General features: G+C 44.9%; 1 protein-coding gene across 1 annotated transcript; it reads right to left on the bottom strand.

The window, feature by feature from the left end:
- Positions 1-618: 618 nt before the first annotated feature.
- LOC103719126 (acyl transferase 5-like) lies at positions 619-4,841 on the bottom strand. The gene is made up of 2 exons (XM_008808213.6): positions 4,178-4,841; positions 619-1,562 (listed from the first exon to the last, which is right to left on the bottom strand). The coding sequence occupies exons 1-2, from the start codon at positions 4,586-4,588 to the stop codon at positions 717-719; spliced, it is 1,257 nt and encodes a 418-aa protein (XP_008806435.3). The 5' UTR covers positions 4,589-4,841; the 3' UTR covers positions 619-716.
- Between the last annotated feature and the right edge of the window lie 16,457 nt (positions 4,842-21,298).

Here is a 21,298-nt window from a genome sequence, read left to right as displayed (position 1 = left end):
TAAATTATAAATTGTAAATATTATAGATCTACTAAAATTAAATTTGAAATAAAGGTAAATGAAGATAGCCTGAATGAAGGCAGGTCGAAGCGCGTAGACGCTGTCTCCGGAGATACAACGACCCTAAGCTTCTTGTTCGGTACGTATTGAAAGAAGCCAACATGAACCCGATCGGACTTACAGATCTAGCAAAGAAAGAAATAAAAAGAAAATAGAATTTCGCTGAATGAAGGCGCAAAAATAAAATATCAAAAAGTGGCTAAGAGGAGGAAAAACAATTTTTTTTCCTAAGAATTTTTTCAGAATTTTTCTCTTTTTTTTTTGTCACGAATTAGGAGGAATAGGGAGGTTTTTATAGTCTTTTTGGGTCAACGTGTTGTTGGCCCAAAAAAGCAGCAAAAAGGCCAATTTGCAGATGCGTCTGCACCTTCCACGGATGCGGCCAGCCCGCATAGGGCACCAACGGGTGCCCGAGACGAGATGTACATCTCGGGCCACGCGCCAATTAATTTTTCCTAACAGGACATGCATCTTAGATGTTAAATATATGCTTGGCATATAATTTGAGAAAGACATTAACAATAGATAAGGCAACAAAATTGAACATCGCCCTCAAAGTAAAGCTAACTACAGCTGAACATTGATGCTCAATAAGAGAATAACGAAACAATGTCCTTAAAAGAGATCAAGACAGAAAGGGGATCGATTGATGGCTGCTAAACCAAGTTCGTAATTTCATCATCGAAGACAGCCAGGTGTTCTTTCACCACACACCTCATCATCAGCCTCACGCCCTGCTTAGGTGCGGGCGGCTTAAGCATGATGAACGACCCAATAAAATTCCCGTCGTTGAAAGGGACGAGATGCATGGGCACTCCCCATCCATAATCTACCTCGTAAAATCCCACCTTGTTCCAATCTGCTATGATAAACGTGCCATAGTCGAAGGGCACTTTGTACGGGTCCTCCTCGTTCTCACCCATCGTCCATTTCGAGAACTTGCTCGGCAACATCTGTTTAGCTTCTCTAATGAGGCTCACAATCTCGACGAGCGATGAGCGAACGATCTTCTCGCTAGCTGCCGAGACGGTCACGGGGTACACAGCATTCCCGTAATAACCTTTTCTATGTGGTATCATTTGATCGAACAGGTGGCGGGTATCGGCTGCGAAGCCGAAGCGGACTTCGACGTGGGGCTCGAGATTAATAGCTCGAGTTCGAGCTCGCCAGGCCATCGCCGCGACGATGTCGAAGGTGGAGCATCTCTGCCCAGTCTCGTTCATGAATCGGTCCTTGAATTGGTTGATGCTGTCCAAGGAGATGTCGGCTATGGAGTACTCGAAGTCGAAGTCCGTCAGGGTCGGTGGCGGCCCTTGCGGGGGCTTGGCTGGGTTGAACTTGGGGATGTCCTCTCGGCACCAAATGGGCTCCACCGTGGGCCGTGGGAGGCCTCGGGCCATCTCCGCGATCGCGTTCACAAATTGGGCTGCCCCGAGGCCATCAAACATCGCATGGCTGGATATGATGCCGACGGAGAATCCACCGCATGTAAATTGTGTGACCTGAAATCCACCATTACCAAAAACCAGGCGTTGAGATCTGAAACATTAAATTCGTCACTTTCTTAATTTTATAAAGATATTCTTATAATTTTATATATTTAGGAGGATGGACATGCAAAAAATTCTTACCAGATATCTGAAACATTAGATTCACTGTTTTGTATCGTTTTCTTGCATCCGACAACGACTAGGGCTGGTAAGGAATATGCTTGTTAGAGTCACATCGCCATTGCATGTCGTCTCATAATAATGCAATCAATTATGTAGACAATAGAGTGTCGAACCGGGCCATGTCTAGACTCTAGTGTCACAAGGAATCTAACCACCCCTACTCATGCGTCAAAACAAGTTTTTTTTTCCCCTTCAATTACAGCTGTATCAAGCCATGTTAATTTAATGGGTCAAACCTCCCTCGAAGCAAAGCACATTATACGTTTTAAAGAAAGGTGCATGCATGGTTTCTAGATTTACAAGTGTCTGTAGAAAGCCAAAAAAATATATATATACTTATAGACATCATATAATTGCTGGCTTGATTGTTAACCAAAATAAAGGCTACATCTACCGGGGGTGCTGCCCATTCAACATTGAGATGCATTTTGATCTAGCTTGTGATGCATGCCAATCTACCATTACCAAAAGAATTTTTTTGCATGTATACCCTCCAAATCATATAAAATTGTATGAATACTCCCGTAAAATTGCTATTTGCATATATATTCTCATAAAATACTTATTTTGCATATATACCCTTTTTTTAGTTTCTTTCTTATATATGTACCCATACTATCAAATGCCATGAAAAAATAGACGATTTAAAATTAAAATGACTGAAATACTCTTACGGATAGACATGCAAAAAGAAAACTTTATAGAGATATACATGCAAATAGCAACTTTGCGAGGGTATTCATGCAATTACATATATTTAGGAGGGCATATACTTAAAAAATATCCAATACAAAATGATCAAAATCCAGTAAAGATAATTCATTAATAAAAAAATAGCCAAAAAGATTAAATTATGTTCATATAAACTCTTATAGAATAAATCATATTGCTTTTACGAAATTTTTGCTCTGAAAACAAAGAACAATTTAACATTTATAAATCACTAAAAAATATTTTACTAATCTAAGCATCTATAGTTAATTTAAATTCGAGATGATTTAATCTTTAAAAAATAATGAAAAATATGTAGACGTCATAGATTCAATAATGATAATTATATCAAAATCGAATGAAGAATAGTATTACTAAAAGGATCTCCTAATATTTCAACTTGTTTCGGTCAAGATTTTAAAAAAGAAAATTGATAATGTGACTCGATCTTTTTTTAACTTGTCAATCCAACTAAATTATAAAAGACTTGACAAATTTCATCTGAGTTTTAATTTTATTAATAGATTTTTTAATATATACAGTTTTAATTTTATTAATAGATTTTTTAATATATACCCTTCTAAATATGATAAATTATATCAATACCCTCATAAAGTTGCTATTTGCGTGTATACCCTCATAACTTTTTTTTATACATCTATCCATAAGGATATTTCGGTCATTTTAATTTTAAACTTTTTTATTTTTAATGATGTTAAATGGTACGGATACATATGCAAAAAAAAATATGTGCATGTAAATAGTAATTTTATGAAAATATTTATATAATTTTATATATTTAGAAGTATACATTAAAAAAAAATGCCAAAAATCAAGATTTGAAATATTAGATTCACTGTTTTGTTTCGTTTCCTTGCATCCGACAACGACGAGGGTTGGTGAGGAATATGCTTGTTAGGGTCACATGGCCATTGCATGTGGTCTCACAATAATGCAATCAATTATGGAGACAACAGTGTCAAACCGGGCCATATCTAGTGTCACATGTCACAAGGAATCTAACCACCACTACTCATGTGGCAAAACAGCCACTCGTGCGTCAAAACAAGTTTTTTTTTTTTCCTTCAATTACAGCTGTATCGGGGCATTCAAGCTATGTTAATTTAATGGGTCAAACCTCCCTCGAAGCAAAGCACATTATGCGTTTTTTTCACATGTTTATTCTTTGTTTTTTTTTTTTTCAAAGAAAGGTGCATGCATGGTTTCTATATTTACAAGTGTCTGAAGAAAGACAAAAAGAAAAAAAGAAAAAAAAAACTTATAGACATCATATGCTTGCTGACTTGATTGTTAAAGAAATATACACGTCATCTATCGCGGATGCTGCCCATTCAACATTGAGATGCATTTTTATCTCAAAAAACATTAAGGTGCATTACAAAAATAGGCATATTTTACGACCTAGATCAAAATGCATCTCAATGCACTCATGCACGTTTTGAGATGCATCTCAAAGTCAATTTTTTTTTATTTTGTTAATTATACTCATGCACATTTTGTATGAGGAGCTGTTGTACTAAAAAAAAAAAAAAACTAAGTAAAATTTTCTCATCCTAAAATAAAAATCATATATACTGGCTGACCAGGGAATAATTCGAGCCATTTTCCATACCAAAATAAAATAAAATAATCTGAGCCATATACCGCTTCTATCTTTTTTTTTTTGTTCCGTAAAAATTGATAAATACATGTGGATTACTGAAGAAGCATACCTGCAACATGAAAATGACACCCTCTCGGCTTACGTCCGGGGGGAGGACTGGAAGGAACTCTTCCTTTGGGATCATGAGAGGCCGTTGGAGGTTGTTGACATCTTTGAGGCTAAAATTCGCCGTGGCCTCGACGAACCATGCACCTTCCCCGGTGCAAGCAACCACCATGTCGCCGTCGTCGCACTTGAGGAGCCGGCCGGCGACCGGGTAGTAGGGGACCAGGGCCCTGGACAGCGCTTCCCTTATGACCCTGGCCGGCTCGACGCCGTGCTGGAAAACATGGATGGAGTCGACCATGACATCTCTCAGGGCCGGTGTCAGGTCGATGGAAGAGAGGGGGAGATTGCCGGCCGGCGTCTGCTCGCTGGGACCGACCAACGCGGGAGCCAATTTGGTCACGGAGAACATCATGATGGTGGGAATGGTTCGTCCGATTCGATTGCTTTGATGCTCTTGCGTTTGGAGTATTGTCTGCTTATAATGGACGGGGCCGGGACGTTGACAACCTGCCGGCTTGTTTGGTTTGTAACTAATGCTCGTATTCTATTTGTTATTTTACCCGCACGGACAGCTAATGAAGGGAGAGATGCTTGCTCGATCTTGTAGGCTGTGACCTGTAATGCACATGGAGTTTAGAACGAGGAAAGTGATGGACAGTATTAATGGAATGATGGGAGGGATGAGAACTTGCAGGTTTTAATGGTTTCATCTGTTTTGCAGGAAATATATAAAAAAGTTACTGCGTGCTACGAGATAATTGGCTAGTACTGACATGCATAAGTGCTTTAAAATAATGAAATCTCCTGCTTCGAGTATAGTTCTTCAGAAGTATGAATATTTTTTTCAAATTATTGTCTTCCTATTTCTATCATTTTTAATATTTTCATACTTTTTTTTTTTTTGATGTAAATGGAGACTTACGCGATTAACCGACCATTAGCCATCAAACAAAGGCTTAAACTTTTTGATGTCACTTCTGTCTATATTTCTGAAACTGAAAATCTATTTGGCAAGCAAAATGAAAAAAAAAATTTAGATCCAGCTTGTCTTTTCACACGAAAGAATGATTGATCTCCTTTCACGACCACAACCATTGCACATTGCACTGTTCTCAAAACACGCCAAGAGACCAACGGGGCTGCAGATTAGGTAGCCTCGTATGTGGCCGATCACTTTAGAGGGCTCTACGGGTTGGGGACAGGGAGTTGGTTAGAGCGTTTCGAGATTTACTGTTCTATGACTTTTTTGGATGTATCCGTACTAAACTATACGAACCATCCATTGTAGCCAAAAAGTAAAAAAAAAACACACCAACATCTCTTTTTACCACGTGTATGCACAAATATCAAAGCTGCCATTGTGCAACTCTACGATTGATGTCACAAAAGAATGCTGCTTGACCTGGACTGGAAAAATCCTATCAAAATTGAAGGGAGAGGAATAGAAGAAACATTAGAGTGAAGTAGATAGCTGACACCTCGGTGCCATTGAGGTATCTAAGAAGTAGGAACCATTTCTTGATTAGCTTCCTTCATCAAGGTAATCCAATAGGAAAGCAACCAAACTGATCTCCAGGTCTTCCAGAGTCTAGGCTTAGATTCGAAAGTTTTTCTTTACCTATCCCGCCTCCAAAGCAGCGCTAGGCCAATGCAATGCCATGCCATAACTTCTGTGTCTTGAATACTTCCTTGTCTCTCAAAATATACCAAAATTCAGTACCAGTTATTGGTCCCAAATACACCTAATGGGGGGCAAAATGGATCATCTTGCTCGCAATGATGGGACCACTCAATTTCGGTCAAATGGGCCCTAACACCGACTGAGCCGAATATCGGCCCCGCCAAGAGCCAGTTCGAGCCCAGACTCCACCGAAAGCACTGTTGATCTCAGTTGAATCTCTCCGCTGCCGCGACCTACAACAACCTTCTATGATGATGTCCCGAGCACGAGCTCGAGATGCCCCAAAAGCTTCTTCAACTTCGGGGCGCCTCTTGTATTCGCCGATCCATCCTGACCAAGCTCAGGGCACCTCCTGTATTCACTGACCCGCCTTGACCAAGCTCGGGGCGCCTCCTGTATTCGACGACCCACTCCAACCAAGCTCGGAGCGCATCCTGTATTCGCCGACCCGCCTCGAGTCTCGAGCTCGGGACGCTTTATTGAGGAAGCTAAGCCGATCTCATCAAATATGTGATGCAACTCCTCACTGAGCCCAGCCTCGCCAACAGCCATATCCACTTGCGTGCCTACTCCCGCCTGTGTGGTCGTATATTATAAACACCTCCGCGCCATGCTTTGTTTGCAGGCCAGTGACAGTCAAGGACAGCGCCATGCTACTCCAGCCATATCCTGCTACAACTGTCAATGCCTTACCGCTCACAAGGATGGACCGCACCATGTGCCATAAACAAGCTCTAGCTGTGCCCATCCCAACTCATGATGGAAACGGGCCATACCTCTACCATCTAGGCACCCCTACCGAGACTATAAATAACCCCATCAGGTAACCTAAGGAACTTTTTGGCTGCACCAACTGAGCACCACTCTAACTTGATCATCGGAGGGCCCTTATCGGAAGCACCGGTGAGACTTTGTATAGGTACACCGCCGATCGCGGGAGGTGGCTCTCATCGTCTTCCTCCACACTCTAGCAGTTCCCTCGACTCCTCCGGCGTGGTCACCCTCGGGCCAAATTTGAACCACAACATTTGGCGCTACAAGAAGGGCATGAGAAGAGATCATGAGGTTAAGGAGTCACGGAGCTCCAAACGCATCGAGCAGCCGGGTACCAGCGCTCGACCACTCTCTTCAAAGTCCACCCCCTGCAGTGCCTGCACCAGCGAACTAGATTCCTCAGATCCAGCGAGAGCAGTTTTACCTGCTCGCTCAACAAGTCCAAGCTCTTGCCGTGGCTGATCAAAGCCTGCAGCCGGTAGGAGCCTCATCAATCGCCAAGCTCGACAGAAAAGTCAAGAAAGTGGGGCAACAAGTCCAAAGTAAATATACAAAAGATGCGACCGGTAAATATACCCACCACTAAAGTTTCGGAAAGTAGACTCCCCTCACGTCCTCCCGGATAGAGATTCTCATGGAAATCGAGGGTCGCGGCTACCTCCGACCTCCACCAAAGATGCAACCGTCGGGGCCGCGGAAGCGTTCAGACAAATACTGCCGCTTCCATAGAGACTATGGTCATGATATGGAGGACTGTTACCAGCTCCGTGATAAAATTGAAGCAATTATCTGCCAAGACCTGTTGAGTCGGTTTGTTAGTGGTTAAACTGACAGAATAGAGCTCGAGGGACAGAGCCCGGACGCGCAACAAGCCCGACGGTAATCGCCCCAGTGCGGGCACCATCAACACCGCACCTGCGCATCCAACACGCTAGCGGCTTCTTGATTTCGGGGGGCAGGGAAGAGGCCGCACCCTCATCTGTCCGGGTCTGACGACCCGGGATGTAAGCTACAACCCCCGGATGGGACATTAGCCCCTCCAGGTCATGATTTTTTAAATTTCAGAATGTGTCAATTAATAAAGTTACCCACTGAGATTTCTCCAAAACATCTCTAAAACGCCCTAATGGGCTCGAAGCGCTCCGGTCGCCCCTGCAGCACGAGTTATATATTGACAAATCTGCAAAGTCGTCCCTCGAGCTCGGCTTGGAACGTCTTGCAGTTTCGCCCGAGAGCCAAAGAGCCTCGCGACTGCAGGATCTGTCTACAAAGTCGTCCCTCGAGCTCGGCTCGGGATGCCCTGCAGTTTCGCCCGAGAGCCAAAGGGCCTCGCGACTGCAGAATCAATCTACAAAGTCGTCCCTCGAGCTCGGCTCGGGACACCCTGCAGTTTCGTCCGAGAGCCAAAGAGCCTCACAATTGCAGGATATATCTACAAAGTCATTCCTCGAGCTCGGCTCGGGATGCCCTGCAGTTTCGCCCGAGACCCAAAAGGCCTCGCGACTGCAAGATCTGTCTACAAAGTCGTCTCTTGAGCTCGGCTCGGGACGCCCCGCAGATTCGCCCAAGAGCCAAAGAGCCTCGCGACTGTAGGATTTGTCTACAAAGTCATCCCTTGAGCTTGGCTCGGGATGCCCTGCAGTTTCGTTCGAGAGCCAAAGGGTCTCACGACTGCAGAATCTGTCTACAAAGTCGTCCCTCGAGCTTGGCTCGAGATGCCCTGCAGTTTTGCCCGAGAGCCAAAGAGCCTCGCGACTGTACGATCTATCTACAAAGTTGTCCATCGAGCTTAGCTCGCAACGCCCTATAGTTTCGCCCGAGAATCAAAGGGCCTCGCAACTGCAGGATCTATCTACAAAGCCGTCCATCGAGCACAACTTGGAATGCCCTGCAGTTTTGCCCGAGCGCCAAAAGGCCTCGGAACTGCAGGATCTATCTACAAAGTCATCCATCGAGCTCGGCTTGAGAAGTCCTGCAGTTTCGCCCGAGAGCCAAAGGGCCTCACGACTGTAGGATCTATCTACAAAGTCGTCCCTCGAGCTCGGCCAGGGATGCCCTGCAGTTTCGTCCGAGAGCCAAAAGACCTCGCGACTGTAAGATCTATCGACAAAGTCGTCCCTCGAGCTTGAGCTCGAGACACCCTGCAGTTTCACCCGAGGGCCAAAGGGCATCGCGACTGCAGGATCTGTGTACAAAATCGTCCCTCGAGCTCGGCTCGGTACGTCCTGCAGTTTCACCCGAGAGCTAAAGGGCCTCGCGACTGCTGGATCTGTCTACAAAGCATCCCTCGAACTCGGCTCGGGATGCCCCACAGTTTCACCCAAGAGCCAAAGGGCCTTGCGACTGTAGGATCTATCTACAAAGTCATCTCTCAAGCTTGGCTCGAAATGCCCTGCAGTTTCGTCCAAGAGTCAAAAGGCCTCGCAACTGCAGGATCTATCTACAAAGTCGTCCCTCGAGCTCGGCTCGAAACACCCTGTAGTTTTGCCTGAGAGCCAAAGAGCCTCGCGACAGCAAAATCTATCTACAAAGTCGTCCATCGAGCTTGGCTCCGGATGCCCTGCAGTTTTGTCCGAGAGCCAAAGGACCTCGCGACTAAAGGATATTTCTACAAGGCCATCCCTCGAGCTCGGCTCGGGATGCCCCGTAGTTTTATCCGAGAGCCAAAGGCCCTCGCGACTATAGGATCTATCTACAAAGTCGTCCCTCGAGGTCGATGCGGGACGCCCTGCAGTTTCACCTGAGAGCCAAAGGGCCTCGCAACTGCAGGATCTATTTACAAAGTCGTTTCTCGAGCTTGGCTCAGGACGTCCTGAAGTTTCGCTCGAGAGCCAAAGGGCATCGCACTATAGGATCTGTCTACAAAGTCGTCCCTCGAGCTCGGCTCGGGACGCCCTGCAGTTTCGCCCGAGAGCCAAAGGGCCTTGCGACTGCCGGATCTATCTACAAAGTCGTCCCTCAAGCTTGGCTCGGGACGTCCTGTAGCTTTGCTTGAGAGCCAAAGGGCCTCACGATTGAAGGATATATCTACAAAGTCGTTTCTCGAGCTTGGCTCGGGAAACCCTGCAGTTTCGTCCGAGAGCCAAAGGGCCTCGCGACTGCAAGATGTATCTACAAAGTCGTCGCTCGAGCTAGGCTCGGAACGCCCTGCAGTTTCGTCCGAGAGCCAAAGAGCCTTGTGATTGCAGGATCTATCTACAAAGTCATCCCTCGAGCTCGGCTCGGAGCGCCCTGCAGCGTCAATGGAGAGTCATTAAAGAGCTTCACCGACCGCAGTATTCTACAAGTGCACCTCCGATCTGAGTGGGGGGCGCCCTACGGCGTGAACGGAAAGCTGTTGAAGAGATCCTCCGACCGCAGTATTCTACAAGTATGCTCCTGATCTGAGTGGGGGGCGCCCTACGACGTCAACGGGGAGCCGTTGAAGAGCTCCTTCAACCGCAGTATTCTACAAGTATGCCCTCGATTTGAGTGGGGGGAGCCCTGCAGCGTCAACGGGGAGCCATTGAAGAGCTTCCCCGATCGCAGTATTTTACAAGTACGCCCCCGATCTGAGTGGGAGGCGCTCTGCGGCGTCAGTGGGGAGCCATGGAAGAGCTCCCCTGACCGCGGTATTCTACAAGTATGACCCCGATCTAAGTGGGGGGCACCCTGCGGTGCCAACGAGGAGCCATCAAAGAGCTCCCCTGTCTGCAGTATTCAAGTATGCCCCGATTCGAGTGGCAGGCACCTTGCGGTATCTACAATGATGTTCCTTGAACTGGGCTCGGGTTGCCTGCGTTGTGTTAATCGTAAGCCAAAAAGCTTCCGCGACCGCAGGTATCTGCAACAATGTCCCTTTCGGTAAGCTATGCCGTGCAGCTATGGGAGGTTCCTTCGGCTCGCGACTGGTATAACGTTGATTCATTTTTGTCTGGGTCGGGGGATTATTCAAGCTGATGATTCATTTTTGTAATCAGCCCCTGGCCTTTTGCAAGTTTAAGATATTATGCAACAGCTTTTGCAGTGTCCCGGACCATCACCCCCACCATGAGCTCGCCCGACTCGACGAGCCTGCTCCTCCCGGACGTCATTCTCCCTGACGCCCGTGGGAATAGACAAAGCACATCCTATAGTGAAAGCCCTTCGTCATGCCGGTGATGAGGTTCTTCGACCTCTCCTCAGATCGAGCTCCATCCGACACAACCACCCCATTGTGTCGGGCCATCAGGATCTTATTGCTGAAGACAATCCCTGCAATTTCTCACAGCAAGGATGGTAGCTAGGGAAGGAGATGAAAGAAAGAGGGATCGAGTGAAGGCCCCCAGACTTTCTCCCTCAAGGTCTTATATAGCCTACTTCAATGGCTCAGATTGGGTTAACCAACTGCCTAACGGCTGGATCTCATCCCGTGGCATGCCTAGAGGCTCCCTTGGCGGACCTCCCCAGGTGATAACATTAAAGACCGGAGTAATTATGAGAGCCACTTCGGGGGACGGGCCACTGATGCCTGACTATTCGCCTTCCACCTAGGGACACTTTGAAAAGGAGCACCCACATAACTCTCCAAAGAATTCCTACAGCTGCTTCCGCCCTAACCACCATGGCAGCTTAACTCATTCCTATTCTCGAGCTGGTGCCAACCTTCGAGCAGGTTCTATTCCCGAGCTGGTGTTAACCCTCGAGCGGACTTCTATTTTCGAGCTGGTGCCAACCTTCAAGCGGGCTTCTATTCTCGAGCTAGTGCCAACCCTCGAGCAGGCTTCTATTCTCGAGCCGGTGTCAACTCTCGAGCGGGCTTCTATTCTCAAGCTGGTGTCAACCCTCGAGCGGACTTCTATTCTCGAGTTGGTGCCAACCCTCGAGCGGACTTTTATTCTCGAGCTGGTGCCAACCCTCGAGCGAGCTTCTATTCTCGAGCTGGTGTCAATCCTCAAGCGCACTTCTATTTTCGAGCTGGTGTCAACCCTCGAGCAGATTTCTATTCTCGAGCTGGTCTCGATCAGTTTTCCTTGTTCACCAGCGTCGCCCTTCGAGTCGAGCTCAAGGTGACCTGCGATATCAAATGAAGAGCTACAAGCTTATTCGATTGCAGGGTTATCTCCAAGCTGGAAGTAAATACCGAGCATAAGGACTTCAGCAAATGCCGAACGCAGCTTCTGCTATGCAAGATAGGCCCGAACCTAAGCTATGCAGTTCGGATTTTGATAACCGGACACAAAGCAGGACGAGCTCAAATGCCCAGCCAGATTTCAAAAGCAAAGCAAAACGAGCTCAAATACTTGGTCTAAGGTATAATATGCTGAAAGAAATGCATACTTTATTGATATCAAAAAGGGCCAAGGGCCAAATACAAGAGAGCCCGACCTCGAGGTCGGGTTGAATACAAAAGGCCCAGGCGGCCGACTTCGTAGAAATAAAAACAAAAGCTAGTCGACCTGGACGACCTCTACACCGACATCAGGAGCGGCTTCCGTTCTGATAGCGGCCTCAGGAGTGGTTTCTATGCTAACCTCGAGGGCTGCTTTAGTTTCGACGCCAGCATCGGGAGTGGCTTCTGATTCCGTCCCAGGGGCGACTTTGGAGACAATCTTGTTGGGAACCCGCCTATGCCGCTGATATTTCAAAACAAAAATCAGATTGCAGCGGAATCGGCATAAGCGGGATCGACGTTCATCGCATGAACGCTGTTTCTAGATCGTTCGTAGTTAAGATAAGGATTAATACTTTTAAAACCTTTAGGGAGATCAAATCTTCACCTTGTGCGGGTAGATGATCACCGCAAACTGAAGCTCGTGGTTTTAGGTTGAGGGTTCGTTTGAAGCCGTTCAAACGTCCGGCCTCTACGGGTATCCACACGAAGCAGAGGACCTGATCAAAGATCTCTTGTCTTCCCGGGGTGCTAGCTCCCTTGCAAAGACTTCTTTTGATGGCTGATCTCCTCTCTTTCTTTCAACTCTTGAATATGCTTGAGAGGAGGAAGAAGAAGGATGAAGAAGAGGATGAAGAAGAATCCCCACGCAGCCTTCTTTTCTTCCTTGCGTTGGATGAAGCAAGGGAAGGGGAGGAGACCGCCAACACTTGGAGTTCTTCTTCCCTTGCTTGCGGCTGAAACAAGGAGAGGGGAGAGGGTGGCCACGGCACAAAAGGGAGAGGAAGCAATCCACTAGGGTGCCGGCTTCATAAGCCTTCTTATAGCCATCTAGGGCTCCTCCAAAGTAGGAGCCCTAGATGACTTTCCAAAGAGGGGGCGCCGGCCCCCTCTCTTGTGCCGCACCAAGTGATCAAGGGGAGGAGCTTGCGCCCCTCCCTCTTGGTAAACCCTAGTCCACATTAGGGTTTGCATTGCCCTAATGTGGTTAAGCCCTAATCCTATTAGGCTTAGCCCAAGGGTGAACCAATGGATCCAATCTAGGTAAGTCCTAATCCAATTAGTACTTGAATCAATTTTGACTCAATTGAACTCTTCAATCCTAATCCAATTAGGAGTCTTATTGATTCATTAGATTAATAATTAATTGTGACTTAAGAAACCCTAATCCATATTAGGATGTATTTAATTTTAGTCCTAATCCAATTAGGACTCAATTTGAATCCGAAGTCCTAATCCAATTGGGACTTCTAGGAATCCTATTCTAAGTAGGAATTCACATTGAATTCAAAAATCCTATTCTAAGTAGGATTGTGGAAATCCTAATCCAAGTAGGAATCCCAGTCCTACTCCAACTAGGATTCCCAGTCCTAATCCAATTAGGACTCTAGGAATCCTACTCGAAGTAGGACTCTTGTTTCAAGTCCAATTAATTAATTCCCTTTGTTCCTTCTTCAACTGAATATCAATCGAATTGATTACTTGTGATTCCTAATCACTATTCAACCATCAGATCGGTCAATACTTCTAGTGTGTGTGACCCCATAGGTTCTACTCTGACTGGTAGTGAGATATATTGTGATCTCTATCACAATATCATTGAAGACTCCTTTCAATGGGTTGGAACGATTCCAACTCAACTCATTAGGGTTTATCGATCATCAAGATAATCCCTATGAGTCCCACCATCCACCAGTGACACCTAGCAGCATGTAGTGGCTACCCAGCAGAATAGAATGGTGAACCTCTAGGTGCAGTTATCGTATGATACAGTCCTACTATCGTGGATCCCTACAGGACGGAGGTCATGGACAACTCGTCAAACCCCATCGTCTGTCATATGTGAAGATTTATTCGACTTAAGTTCGAGAGTGGAAAACTCTTTCTCCATTGTGCATACTGCCCCGGCCGAGGTCTTACGAACTTAGTCTTATAAATCACATAGGATCTCTCCTTATCTATCAAGGTCGATAGATTCCTTATAGGTGCATACCCTACTCCTACAGTGAACTTACTGTAGCCAATCTACACTGCATGGACCCATATGGCTAGGGACCATGTATGTGTGCAGTCAAACTACAATAACCTCCTTGTGAGTAGCCGAAGCACCGCAGGTCAAAGGACCAGTCACACTACTGCAACATCAAGCAAGTCACTGACGAGTGGATAGACATCCAAGTGACTTCTTGTCTTGGTCACGCTCAGTACCCTTGTTCTCTAACAAGCACCTGCACTATCACTTCAGTGTCCCTACACTGTGGACTCAAGTCTCGTCCATCCAGAAGGAAAGTGATCTGTGCACTGATCGGATCGATCACCGTCCTCGTGATGATCCATTGATCAGGAGCATTTAGAAATTAATCACCTATGACACATGGCTCAAATTCTCAACTCTTGAGAATATGCATCATTATCTTATTAATTTCTTGGACGATTCATAGACACATAAATAATATGAATGAAAAGATGCCTTTTATTTATTCAATAATAAATAGTCAAGTATAAAATTATGTCCCTAGAATTAACAATGTGTCAGCCAGATTGGCTTCTAGGGTATATATCTAACAATCTCCCACTTGCACTAAAGCCAATCAGTCATATATCTAAGCCCCATCTTCTCAAGGTGGGCTTCAGTCTTTTGCTGACTTAGCTGCTTAGTGAACGGGTCTGTCACGTTATCCACAGAGTCTACTCTCTGCACTTCTACATATTTCTTCTCAACATAGTCGCGTATGAGGTGGAAGCGCCGCTCTATATGCTTGGACTTCTGATGAGACCTTGGCTCCTTAGCAAGAGCTATGGCGCCATTATTATCGCAGTAGAGTGTTATGGCATCTGATGTCATCACGTCTAACTCTGCAATGAATTTCTTGAACCAGAAGCCTTCCTTAGCAGCTTCAGAGGCGGCGATGTATTCAGCTTCCATAGTAGAATCAGCAATGATCGGTTGTTTAGAACTCTTCCAATTCACCGTACCACCATTGCACAAGAACACATATCCAGATGTTGATTTCCTATCATTGACATCAGTCATGAAGTCTGAATCTGTGTACCCTTCTACCTTTAACTCTGATGATCCTCCAAAGACCAAGAATAAATCTTTAGTTCTTCTCAAGTACTTAAGAATATTCTTCACAGCTGTCCAGTGTTCTTCACCTGGATTCGACTGATATCTGCTTGTGACACTCACAGCAAGGGCTATATCAGGTCGTGTACATAGCATGGCATACATGAGGCTCCCTATTGCCGATGCATAGGGTATCTTGCTCATGCGTTGAATCTCTTCAGATGTGTTGGGGCACATCTTCTTGGAGAGATGAATTCCATGCCTTAGGGGTAAGAGACCCCTCTTAGAGTTTTCCATGCTGAACCTCTTCAGCACCTCCTCTATGTACATCTTCTGTGAAAGGCCAAGCATCCTTTTAGATCTATCTCTATAGACCTTTATTCCCAAGATATAGGATGCTTCCCCAAGGTCTTTCATGGAGAATTCTTTTGACAACCAGACCTTAACCGAGGTTAGCATGGGAATATCATTCCCTATTAGGAGGATGTCGTCCACGTACAGTACGAGAAATACGACAGCGCTCCCACTAACCTTTTTGTAAACACACGGTTCCTCTTCGTTTTTGACGAAATCAAACGTTTTGATTGCGTCATCGAAACGAGTGTTCCAACTCCGAGATGCTTGCTTTAGTTCATAGATGGACCTTTGCAGCTTGCAGACCTTGTGATCTCCATCACTGGAAGTGAAACCCAAAGGCTGTTCCATATAGATATCTTCATCAAGATGTCCATTCAGGAATGTAGTTTTCACATCCATCTGCCAGATTTCATAATCATGAAATGCTGCAATGGCAAGCAATGTTCGGATGGATTTTAGCATGGCTACAGGTGAAAAGGTCTCCTGATAGTCAATGTCTTCGCGCTGACTATACCATTTCGCCACAAGTCTTGCCTTATAGGTCTCTACCTCTCCATCCGAACCTATTTTCCTTTTGTAGATCCATTTGCATCCAATAGGTACAATACCTTCTGGTGGGTCTACTAAGGTCCAGACTTGGTTGGAATGCATGGAGTCTAACTCTGACTTCATGGCTTCCGGCCATTTCTCGGAATCGATATCAGATATCGCCTCGTTGTAGGTTTTGGGATCCTGTATGTGATCCCTATCTCCCACTAGGAACATTTTCTCGGTATCCTCTTCTAGTATACCTAAGTATCTATCGGGAGGATGGGAGACCCTACTAGATCTACGAGGTGGTCGAGGGACATCGTGTACTGGCTCTGTATGAATGGGTTCAATAGGATCCATGACTCGTTGCTTTTCAGAGACTTTCTCTTCAAGCTCAATTTTCCTCCCACTGCCTCTATTAAGGATAAACTGATTTTCCAAGAATATGGCATGACGGCTCACAAACACATTGTGATCCTCTGAGACGTAAAAATTGTATCCTAATGACTCTTTAGGATATCCTATAAAACGAGCACTTATGGTCCTAGCCTCTAGTTTGTCCGCCTGTAGTCTCTTGACGTGGGCCGGACATCCCCAAATCTTGAAATGACCAAGACTTGGTTTCTTACCATGCCATATCTCATACGGTGTGGTAGGAACGGATTTAGAGGGAACTCTATTCAATAAATAAATCGCTGTGAGTAAGGCATCTCCCCAAAGGAACATAGGTAAATCAGTGAAGCTCATCATGGACCTGACCATATCTAATAGGGTCCGATTCCTCCTTTCTGACACCCCGTTGAGTTGAGGTGTACCCGGAGGTGTCCACTGTGAGACTATGCCATTTTTCTTGAGATAGTCCCGGAATTCCCCACTAAGGTATTCTCCTCCTCGATCTGATCGAAGAGCCTTAAGAGGTTTTTCAGTTTGTTTTTCTACTTCATTCTTGAACTCTTTGAACTTTTCAAAAGATTCAGACTTGTGTCTCATAAGATACACATACCCATACCGTGAATAATCATCGATAAAGGTAATGAAGTACGAATAACGTTCCCTGGCTAGCACATCGAATGGGCCACATACATCTGTATGTACTAGGGTAAGTATTTCAGTGGTCCTCTCCCCATGTCCTACAAAGGGCAATTTAGCCATTTTTTCTTAAAGACAGGACTCGCAAACTGGATATGACTCAGAAGTCAATGAGCCGAGAAGCCCATCTTTATCCATTTTGTTCATCCTATCTTCTCCAATATGGCCAAGTCTGAGGTGCCACAAATATCTTTGGTTTATCTCATCTCTGGATCTCTTGGACCCTTTGGCACTCACTTCTTGCTCGGTAACATTCACAGATACATCCATATGTAAATGATAGAGACTGTCAATCATAAAACCACGTGCAACTATTTTATTTCTTAAATAAATAGAACAGCAGTCTTTGTCAAATGTAAAAACATGACCTTCCTGTGCTAGACATGAAACAGAAATCAAATTTCTGCTAGCAACAGGTACATAATAACAGTCTCTAAGTAATAAACTAAAACCAAACGGTAGTCGCAGATGGTAGGTGCCCACAGCTACAACAGCAACTTTTGCCCCGTTGCCAACCCGAAGGGTTACCGCACCTTCCGCCAGCCTTCTACTTTTCTTTAGACCCTGCATGGTAGTGCATAGATGAGCACTAGAACTAGAATCTATAACCCAACTAGAAGTAGAAGAAATCGTTAGATTAGTTTCAATTATGAGCAAGTCTATACCTTCTGAAGGTGTATCACCTTTCTTGTTCTTCAGGCTCTCGAGGTATGAAGGACAGTTTCTCTTCCAGTGGCCGTCGACATTGCAGTGGAAACATTTTCCTTTGTCATTAGCCTTTTTCTTTTGAACTTCCTTCTTCGGCTTTTTGTCTTTCTTCTGCTTCTTAGCAGGCTTCTTTTTCTTCCAAGTAGACTTTCTCTTGGAACCAGAAGTCAACTCAGCAGCAAGGACATTGCCCCTTGAACTTTTCAAGGCTCCCTCAGCAGTTACCAACATGTTGATCAGTTCAGTCTTAGTGCATTCAATCTTATTCATGTGGTAGTTTACTATAAACTGACCAAATGAATCAGGAAGTGACTGTAGGATCAAATCCACTTGTAATTCCTTGTGCATGTTCATCCCGAGCTTCTCAAGCTCCTCAAGGTCTTTGATCATGGTCAGACCGTGATCATGGACAGACTGCCCTTCGCGCATCTTTGTCTTGAAGAGCCTCTTGGACACTTCAAAACGAGCTGTGCGACTCTGCTCACCATACAACTCTTACAGGTGTGCTAGTATGTCCCTAGCAATCTTGAGATTCTCATGCTGGCATTGGAGTTCATTAGACATGGATGCCATCATATAGCACTTGACTCTAATGTCATCATCCAGCCATTTTTGATGCATCTGTCGCTGAACATCAGTAGGACGTGCTGGTAGTGTGGGGATATCTGAATCGAGTATGTAGCCTATTTTCTCACAGTCCAAAACAATTTTGAGGTTTCTAAGCCAGTCTTTGTAATTGGTTCCGGTCAATCGGTTGGTCTCAAGAATACGGGTCAAAGGGTTTGAAGCTGACATTGTATCTACAGAGAGTAAAGATTCTAGTTAGTCTTTTGTACTTGATCCTAATCTGTTCTAAGGTCTTTTAGAACAAATGTAACTCCTACTATTTTCTCGAATCCCTCACACTCCTCTGGTAGGAAAACGGAAATCCCACACGACTAGGGTTTCTAGTAGGTACTGCGGTTCCACCAATTTACATGCCACCTCACCTAACAGTTATTGGTGACACATAGATTGATGAATGTACAACTCTTGTACAATGCTTCTCAAGCATGTTGCAGTGTAACTTGGTCTCTAAGCCATGAAGACCTCACCTAACAGTTATTGGTCCCATTTCTTAGTTAAGTCAGACCCACCGTATAACCGTAGGAATAAAGTCGTCATTGGGTCCTCACCTAATAGTTATTGGCGCCCAACCCCACCTTTACCCTATAACATCTCATGTCTATAGAGAGGTCCAGCCCCCCGATGCAACTTGACCACTGTGTCCAGCCGAGACAAATCAACATCAGAAAAGGCTTTAGCAGCTCTACTACAGTGGAAGACCTATTGACTTAATATTGGTTAATCAGGTCTTAGTGTTTGCAACTTGAGCCCTTCATAAGAGGTAATCGAACAATTGGCCAGGTAAGCAGGTGGGAGGCTCCCCTTACTCAGAGAGTAAGGTCCTAATTAAGTAACCACCTTTCATGCTTTCCTAGACACCAATTAGATCAATTAATCTAATATGACTTGCTCATGTCGGTTCACTCTCGACTTGATTGAGGAGGTTTTTGATTTAGGTCTCAATTGGGTTTGCTACATCACATGTAAACCTATCTACCCGGCTCTCATTCACATCACATGCAAACGGCGCATTGCAGGCATTTATAATCGCAGCAATAATTAAAGCTAAACTTTAAATCGGTGATGATCATGGATTCTAGTTAGGTCGTATTACAAGCACATGCACGTCAATCGATCAACTGGTCTTCAACTCTTGAATAGGTTCCAAGCCTCCTTGACTCGATCCTTGACCAACTCTTGATCCAATCGCCATCAACCGCTTAGACCCCTGATCATCTCATGCATCATCTTCGACTTGATCGTTGACGTACATCACATCACAGAAATACAACCAGATGTAAAATAAAAATAAAAATAAATTACATCTTCTTTTAGGAGGCACGCAGGCCTCTCAAAACATCAAATAAGATGCATGCAAGCATCTGAAAAATTACATGACATCGCAGATCACATCGCAGGTCATTACATTTGATACCAAAAGGGTTTGAATCCTATGATCATCACCATATGCAACAATTATAATTTTCAGATCTGATAATTAATTGATTATCTCATGACATAGGTTGCTGATCATGCTAATCATGATTCTAAACTTTGTAATCACATTAACAATGCTATTAGAATCATCCTTTTATCATATAAAAATTAGCATGTAAAAATCAGCACCCTAGAAAAATTCTGCATGCAGAAATTTTCAGCATGCATGATCATTTAATTTTCAGATCTAATAAGCCTACTTATAGTTAATTCTTACCTTAAACTACGAAGCCTAGGCTCTGATACCACTGTTGGGAACCCGCCTATGCCGCCGATATTTCAAAACAAAAATCAGATTGCAGCGGAATCGGCATAAGCGGGATCGACGTTCATCGCATGAACGCTGTTTCTAGATCGTTCGTAGTTAAGATAAGGATTAATACTTTTAAAACCTTTAGGGAGATCAAATCTTCACCTTGTGCGGGTAGATGATCACCGCAAACTGAAGCTCGTGGTTTTAGGTTGAGGGTTCGTTTGAAGCCGTTCAAACGTCCGGCCTCTACGGGTATCCACACAAAGCAGAGGACCTGATCAAAGATCTCTTGTCTTCCCGGGGTGCTAGCTCCCTTGCAAAGACTTCTTTTGATGGCTGATCTCCTCTCTTTCTTTCAACTCTTGAATATGCTTGAGAGGAGGAAGAAGAAGGATGAAGAAGAGGATGAAGAAGAATCCCCACGCAGCCTTCTTTTCTTCCTTGCGTTGGATGAAGCAAGGGAAGGGGAGGAGACCGCCAACACTTGGAGTTCTTCTTCCCTTGCTTGCGGCTGAAACAAGGAGAGGGGAGAGGGTGGCCACGGCACAAAAGGGAGAGGAAGCAATCCACTAGGGCGCCGGCTTCATAAGCCTTCTTATAGCCATCTAGGGCTCCTCCAAAGTAGGAGCCCTAGATGACTTTCCAAAGAGGGGGCGCCAGCCCCCTCTCTTGTGCCGCACCAAGTGATCAAGGGGAGGAGCTTGCGCCCCTCCCTCTTGGTAAACCCTAGTCCACATTAGGGTTTGCATTGCCCTAATGTGGTTAAGCCCTAATCCTATTAGGCTTAGCCCAAGGGTGAACCAATGGATCCAATCTAGGTAAGTCCTAATCCAATTAGTACTTGAATCAATTTTGACTCAATTGAACTCTTCAATCCTAATCCAATTAGGAGTCTTATTGATTCATTAGATTAATAATTAATTGTGACTTAAGAAACCCTAATCCATATTAGGATGTATTTAATTTTAGTCCTAATCCAATTAGGACTCAATTTGAATCCGAAGTCCTAATCCAATTGGGACTTCTAGGAATCCTATTCTAAGTAGGAATTCACATTGAATTCAAAAATCCTATTCTAAGTAGGATTGTGGGAATCCTAATCCAAGTAGGAATCCCAGTCCTACTCCAACTAGGATTTTCAGTCCTAATCCAATTAGGACTCTAGGAATCCTACTCGAAGTAGGACTCTTGTTTCAAGTCCAATTAATT

This window comes from Phoenix dactylifera, chromosome 1, assembly GCF_051530095.1.
Source record: "Phoenix dactylifera cultivar Ajwa chromosome 1, Ajwa_hap1_PhDact_Kaust_v1.1, whole genome shotgun sequence".
NCBI lineage: Eukaryota > Viridiplantae > Streptophyta > Magnoliopsida > Arecales > Arecaceae > Phoenix > Phoenix dactylifera.
Note: the sequence above shows the minus strand (reverse complement) of the source record. Positions and strands in the feature narration are given on the sequence as shown.

What these genes read in the sequence shown, in the direction of transcription:
- LOC103719126 (XM_008808213.6), bottom strand. Translation starts at nt 4,588, where the DNA reads ATGATGTTCTCCGTGACCAAATTGGCTCCCGCGTTGGTCGGTCCCAGC. An exon ending in GTGTCATTTTCATGTTGCAG is followed by an intron (nt 1,563 to 4,177) that starts GTATGCTTCTTC and finishes GGTGGATTTCAG; the next exon opens with GTCACACAATTTACATGCGG.